Source organism: Sinocyclocheilus rhinocerous, unplaced genomic scaffold, assembly GCF_001515625.1.
Source record: "Sinocyclocheilus rhinocerous isolate Xijiao unplaced genomic scaffold, SAMN03320098_v1.1 scaffold405, whole genome shotgun sequence".
Lineage (NCBI taxonomy): Eukaryota > Metazoa > Chordata > Actinopteri > Cypriniformes > Cyprinidae > Sinocyclocheilus > Sinocyclocheilus rhinocerous.
Genome location: NW_015630351.1, coordinates 379,606 through 387,230, shown reverse-complemented (window position 1 = coordinate 387,230; position 7,625 = coordinate 379,606). Strand labels below are relative to the sequence as shown.

Below are 7,625 nucleotides of genomic sequence, written 5' to 3'. Positions count from 1 at the left end.
CTCACTCAACCAAGCGTTCTAACCACAACCTCGCCCCTCCCCACCCCCCAACCATTCGAATTTCTGTAGGCGGGAATTATTTGTGATGAAATTCTAATGAGCCATTTTGTGATATCACCCCGCCCGGAAAACAAACGCTGTAGTCCAAACGAGCCGTTCGTTGTAGTTCTTGAAAAGGGATTTTTTTTAAACGAAATATCTCCCTTTGGAGTGGACTTTGAGATTTGTAACTTTCTAGATCTTTTTTATGCCCAAACATACACACTACACACTGACTAAAATTAAAAAAGTGAAAAGCATAATAGGACCCCTTTAACGTTGGAAAGACTACTCAACCAGTCATGTCAGGTTTAAATTGTCAATGCTGGAAAATGACTTATACCGCTGCTCCATATACTCAGAAGTACGCATTCTTGTGGCTGCTAAAGGAGCGCAATAATCGCGGTTGTCTGAAATGACCGCGGTTAGATGAAGTAACGATTATTTAATAATCGCAACAGGCCTAGTGTAAATAGTATTTATTGCTATTTGTACTTTTTATGTCTGGTTCTCAAACCCTTGGGAAAAAGGTAAAATGGGTTTTCAAACTTCTTTTCAGAGCTGCAGACTAGTAATTGAGATGCAAAAACTTACAACCGAAAACACCATTTCACAAACTTTTTGCAAATTCTCCGTGGATGATTTTGAGTAAATTTTGAGTCTTAAATTTGATAAGTTATCATGTGTTTCATAATTTAGTCTTTGACAAGCTACAATAAAGGTGTTCTTTTTTTTTTACTGGACTCTTTGCTGTTTTTCAAAGTGTTGGTTTCTGGTGAATTGCATGGAAACCAATGGTGAGTCAATCTGACCCCATCACAACTGATGGAACCAAATTTGTACATCCTTTCCAAAACACATCTATGTGTTGAAACCTTGCATGCACATTCATGACCTTAAATGAGAAAAAGTTAAAAAAATTAAAGGAAACATTTTTTTTTTAACCAGTGTCTTGAGCAGTTTAAAAATCAAATGTGGATTAAATTGATTGCATATTTCCAAGTTGGAAATCCTGACGTTCCTGTAACACAGCATTAGTCAGAGTAGATGCCAAGTATGGTTTCGATTCCCAGGGAATGCATGAACTGATCAAATGTTTACCTTGACAGCAATGTATGTTATTGTGGATAAAATAATTTGCTAAATGTATATAGTGTCTTTAGATCCTAGGTCACTTCTATTTTTCATAATCTGTGCTTCATGTTCACTGAATGTTCATTGTCAGCTATAATTGTGAAGTTACTTTTTTTTCTCAGTGTTTCATCAGTTAAAACAAACTGTACCTCAGAAGCCTTGTTTTTGTTCACGTCAAATTGAATATGGCGTCTCCTGTGACTGAGGTCTATTTAACTTTGTTAGCGTGTCTTGGCTATTGGGCTGGGTTTGTTTGACTGGTTTAAGATAATGTATAACAGAGCTGTGATGGAGATTCAGTATGATCTGTCCTGACAGGAATGTAAAGTCAATACAAAAGCCGGCGGACCGAGCGCAAGTCAAGTAAATATGTTCTAATAAACATAAATTACTTTTACTATTAAATGCAGTTTATTTTCGTCGTCCCACCCTGTGATCTAATGTACAGTAATCGAATCCAGCCTCTCGTTAAATATAGCTTTCCCACAATCCTGTGCCACCCCAGCAGGTGCACTACCACGGCAAATATGACAAACCCTGGTGAGATTGAGCATGTTATACAGTATGCTCGACGTGAGAAACCAGGTGTGTTCATATTGTTGGAGAGCAGTTTGGCAAAATACTCAAACGTCAACTTATAAATACTTTGATTTTAGATGGAAGTCATCTTGTCCTGGAAGTGTTGACTAATAGAAACTAATTTAAAACTCATACTTTGACATGTCAACAAGTTTTATTGGGATTACAATGTTTCCAGAGACTTCATATACCCACACAGAGCAGGCGTAGGAAATAAATAGGTCTGTACTTGGCTAGAATCTGCTCTTGTCTATTATTTCAGAATCTGTCAATTCATATGCAATACCAGTCAAAAGTTTGGAATAATTAAGGTTTTTTTAAGTCTCTTATGCTTACCAAGGCTGCATTTATTTTGATCAAAAATACAGTAAAAACAGTAATATTCTGTAATATTTTTACAATTTAAAAGAACTGTTTTCTATTTGAGTATATTTTTAGATTGTAATTTATTTCTGTGATGCAAAGCTGAATTTTCAGCACCATTACTCCAGTCTTCAGTGTCACAACTTATAAATACTTTGATTTTAGATGGAAGTCATCTTGTCCTGGAAGTGTTGACTAATAGAAACTAATTTAAAACTCATACTTTGACATGTCAACAAGTTTTATTGGGATTACAATGTTTCCAGAGACTTCATATACCCACACAGAGCAGGCGTAGGAAATAAATAGGTCTGTACTTGGCTAGAATCTGCTCTTGTCTATTATTTCAGAATCTGTCAATTCATATGCAATACCAGTCAAAAGTTTGGAATAATTAAGGTTTTTTTAAGTCTCTTATGCTTACCAAGGCTGCATTTATTTTGATCAAAAATACAGTAAAAACAGTAATATTCTGTAATATTTTTACAATTTAAAAGAACTGTTTTCTATTTGAGTATATTTTTAGATTGTAATTTATTTCTGTGATGCAAAGCTGAATTTTCAGCACCATTACTCCAGTCTTCAGTGTCACATGATCCTTCAGAAATCATTTTAATATGCTAATTTGCTGCTCAAGAAACACTTCTTATTATCAACAGTTAAAAACAGTTTTTGCTGTTCAGTTTCTGTTTTCAGTGTTTTTCATTTAAGCGTGGAATGTGAGGGGATTTTAATCTCTCTCTGTTTTTATGTTTCTCTTTCTCAGGTGAAGAGAGACCTGATGAAACAGACACGTTGCTTGAGGTAGAGGTAGAGGAAGAGGAAAGTACCATATTTTCCGACACCTTAGCGACAGAGACAACCCCGGCAACTGTACCCACGACAACAACAACAACCACTCCTCCCACAACAACAACAACCCAGAGGACAACAACAACTAGAAGAACAATATACAGAGAGGAGCGACCGGCTCCAACAATTTCACTAGTGCTGGACAACACCAGCAATAACTCATACATCGCAGGTACGCTAGATTTCAACACAATCTCATGGCAATTTGTAAATATTTAAAGTTTTGTCGAACTGATGGCTAATTCGGATGAATTCGTAGGATCTCATTCCTAAGTTTTTCATATGATCTGCTTATGCCCCAGTGATGGTTACGTGAGAACTGCATGCCTACTTCTACTTTTTTCTATGTCTATGAATACGGAATCAACACCTTGTAAAATAGTTATGTTTTCCTGTGAGATCAGATTGTATTTAGAATGAAATACATACAGTAGAAAAGAAGTATAACAAAAAATGATCCTAAACTAAAACCAAGACAAACATCTTGGTGCATGTATGTTGTTGAGCTGAAGTTCATGTGTTATTGGCAGTTAAAGAGCACAGCTGTGAAGGGACGCTGGCCTCGGTTGATCTGCCAGTCAAACAGCACAGTTACGGTAGGAATGAGGGTGCATGGATGAAGGATCCCGCCGCCAAGGACTCCAAAATCTACGTCACCAACTATTACTATGGCAACAACCTTGTGGAGTTCCGGAACTTGGACAACTTTAAACAGGGTGTGTGAGATAATTCATCCAACTTAATGCTGTAATTATTTATTGAATGCAGCTGTCTAGATAGAGACAATGAAAGACATTTGAGGCAATACCTTTTGTGTGACTCAGATCAATTCACAGAAGACACTGAGTTTTGAATTAAAAGGTCTTCATATTGTTTTTAGGAAACAATGCTAGGGTTTTTCCTTGGAAAAGGTTTGGATTTCTGAATAAATGTAAATGTGAATGGTGTCAATGTCTGTCAAGCCAGTTTGCTTTTGTGTCTGGTTGTGTGCTGCTCAGTGTGTGTGTGTGTGTGTGTGTGTGTGTGTCTCTGTCTCTCAGTCTGGCCCTAGAACACAAGAAAGAGTTTGGATGTTACAGCTGGTTTTAATGTGTGTTTCTGTAAAGTGTGTGTTTGTGTGCCTGTTTAGACAGGTATTAATTAGTTCTAAAAATATTTCATGTTAAGAAAGAGCCAGGGGACTTATACACTGTATTTTTTCAGAGGCAACAGTGGCCATTTTGATTCGCTTGGCAAGATAGGCAAGATAACCATAGGGAAAAAACTCTTTAAAGGGTTAGTTCACCCAAAAATGAAAATTAGCTTGTGTTTTACTTACCCTCGAAGCATCCTAGGTGTATATGACTTTCTTCTTTCAGACGAATCCAGTCGGAGTCATATTAAAAACTGTCCTGGCTATTCCAAGCTCTATCATTGCAGTCAGCGGGTGTTGAATTTGAACAGTCCACAAGTCGTCAAATAAAGCGTGCGCATCCACAATAAAACGTGCCGCAGACGGCTCCGGGGGGGTGAATAAAGGCCTCCTGTAGTGAATGCATGCGTTTTTGTAAGAAAAATATCCATATTTCAAATGTAATAAACACTTTTCTCTCACTCATAGCGAAATTTCATTATTGTGCACCTTTACTCCAAAAATATAGCAACTTTTTACCCGCTTCTCTCTCTTTCCCTGGCAGGCCGTTGGAGTAACTTGTACAAGCTGCCTTATAACTGGATCGGAACGGGTCATGTTGTGTACAGAGGAGGGTTTTACTATAACCGTGCCTTCACCAAGAACATCATCAAATACGACCTCAAGCAACGGTTTGTAGCCGCCTGGGCTCAGCTCCATGATGTCGTCTATGAAGACACCACACCTTGGAAGTGGAAAGGCCACTCTGATATTGACTTCGCCGTGGACGAGAACGGACTTTGGGTCATTTACCCATCTGTTGACGATGACTATGGACAGGCCGAGGTCATTGTAGCCAGTAAACTAGATTCCAATGACCTGTCTGTCAAAAAGGAGAGCACGTGGAGGACGAGACTGCGGCGAAATTCATTCGGGAACTGCTTCATAATATGTGGCGTCCTGTACGCGGTGGACATTTACAATCAGCGGGAAGGGGAGGTTTCGTACGCGTACGACACGCTCACAGGGGCCGAGGCGTCTCCACGTTTACCTTTCATTAATGAATACGGGTTCACCACACAAGTCGATTACAACCCGAAAGAGAAGGTTCTGTACGCCTGGGACAATGGACACCAGCTCACCTACAACATCAACTTTGTAGAGCAAGAAAATAAATGAAGTCAGACTTTATCAATCGTATCTACTCGAAGCAAAAGCCACTTCCTGTGTATCTGATTGTAACTGTCTCATTGATTCCACTGACAAACGCTCTCTTGAAACAGTTCATTGTGTCCTCATGAACTTTAATAGCCATTTGCTAGAGATTATATAAGAACAAAGGGATTGCATAACCGCTGCTCTAGAACTCACTGCCAGATCTAGAATCCCGACTAACGAAATCTAAAGGCGCTTTCACATGATTCACATTAACATTCCCAATGCATTGAACTCCATGGAACGAAGCTATTCCCAACTTCTTCTTGTGTTCATCCCATATGCCACTGACATTCTGAAGCATGATTACTGGAAAATTTGTATGACGTTCCTTCTTTTTTTGCGACTTAACCTCAGGACAGGACAGGTTTTCTAATTTGCACATTACACTTGTCCCAAAGTCCAATGAAGTTCTAATACAATTCATGTGAAAGGTTCTAAAGAGTTCACAATTGACCCTTCGCAAAGACCCGCCTTTTTTAGTTACTGTTGCTACGTCCGACAAGCCACGGCGCTCTCACGCCACAAATCATGTTCTCACGCAGTGAAAAATACATCACGGAGCAAAGAGGACACTGACAAAGTCTCAGCTTTCACATTTTGTCATTTTGTAAGAAATTCAAACAATAAATACCGTTTTGTGGCTCTTTAATGTCTCATGACAGATCGTTGTAGCGCCTCAGTTCAAGCGGCACATGATTTGATCATCTCTTTCTCTTTACAAGCAATAGCATGAAATAAACATGAATGAACATCAGAAGATACCTTGTTTCAACTGACGTCAATACACACCATTTTTCAAGTTCAAGTCTACCGACATTAATCTACTCTCCTCCTGTCTGGTTAGTTTGTCGGACAAAAATGGCAGATTCAGCGTTATGATTGGTCAGATCGCCTGTCAAGCAAACTCTCTGCAAAGGGTCAATTACAGCTTCTAGAATTTTGAGTAAATTTTAATATCTATTAAAAAGCCCTTACAAATGTTTACATAATTTGCACTGTCCTAACCAGGTATGCTTCAATAAAGCAACATCATACAAAAATAAAAATACAATAAAATTTTTTATATAATACATTTAAATATGAAATTAATAAAGAATAATAAATAACATTTACAATTTAAATAATACAATGAAAGTAAATAAAGTTTTTAATTAGGTTTTTTTTTTTTTTGTAGGAAAAATATCTAAAAATCTTAAAACATTAGGCCTATAACTTTACTTGAGAAGCATCACTGCCTAAAACCTTTTTATGGATTGGATCTTTAATACAAGTGTATTTTGTCTTGTAACTCTTACATTTTAACTCTTGAAAAACAAGTGAAAAAATCTGCTAGAGCATTAAGACAAAATACATTTATATTTAAAATATAATGTATATTGCATCTCGAATTAATCTTGTTTACAGGATAGATATTGTAACGGGCATATTAGACAAAAACATATTTTGAGCAGTGGATGCCTACCATGGCATCTCACTGGTCTGAAAACCTGCTGATGATGACCCATGTCTTACGCATCGCTCCTGGTTAGGACATGTGTAAATCATTAAGTTAAGAGTTTCGTGACCTGCTCTTCTTTAATACAAATAAAAGCTTGTCATGTCAACCACACCAACAACATAACGTAACCTCATGTTTCATGTACCTGTAATGATATTTTATAAACATAACAAGGATCCAAGACACACCTGCGGGAAAATTGGTGTATGTTTTCACATTAAGAATGTGCCAGAAAATTGTCTTCCAGTGTTTCAGCCCATATAGCCTCAGCGAACTGGTAAAGCATGACATCATAATGTAGAAAGAATGATTTGTGTGCTAATGAGAGCGTATAATTATGTTTGGGAGTCTTTCTAATGACTGGGCAGGGTTATGTATAGAATGTTTATAACAGGCTGGTCGTGCGAGGAAAGGGTACGGATACATACGTCATGTATAAACAGTTTAATGGCATTTAGAATGTTGTTTTAAAGCAATTTGTCATCCTCGTGCCCTCTGCAAATAGCAGATTTAAATTTTTTTTTTGACTGAGTTTTAGAAACACGATCTTCCCAAGAGGAGGAGATTTCTTTAACTTTGTCAATGCAGCATGTCTGATTTTAATACACTCTAGTTGGATTTTGTTAAATGTGCACTTGGTATTGTGAAATATATTTCTAAACAGATTAAAAAGACTGTTGGGATGGAAGCGGGAGTAGTTTCTGGTTTGTGTGATCGTGTGGGTTTTGTTAAGAAAGCCTCGAAGGCCATGAAATCAAAATTGACCCTATTTCATGTCACTGCTCTTATTGTGAATTATTCATCCGTGCATTTTTATATTTGTTTTTGACT

The 7,625-nt window shown here is 37.5% G+C and overlaps 1 protein-coding gene across 2 annotated transcripts in view; it reads left to right on the top strand.

The window, feature by feature from the left end:
* LOC107740203 (olfactomedin-like protein 2A) overlaps positions 1–5,808 on the top strand; it is a 19,136-nt gene extending 13,328 nt beyond the window's left edge. For both annotated transcript variants that reach the window (XM_016552551.1, XM_016552550.1), the window contains exons 6-8: positions 2,882–3,139; positions 3,498–3,683; positions 4,644–5,808. In XM_016552551.1, the coding sequence (XP_016408037.1) occupies positions 2,882–3,139; positions 3,498–3,683; positions 4,644–5,257 (1,058 nt within the window). In that variant the 3' untranslated portion in view covers positions 5,258–5,808. The remainder of the gene's footprint in view (positions 1–2,881; positions 3,140–3,497; positions 3,684–4,643) is intronic.
* The last annotated feature ends 1,817 nt before the right edge of the window (positions 5,809–7,625 follow it).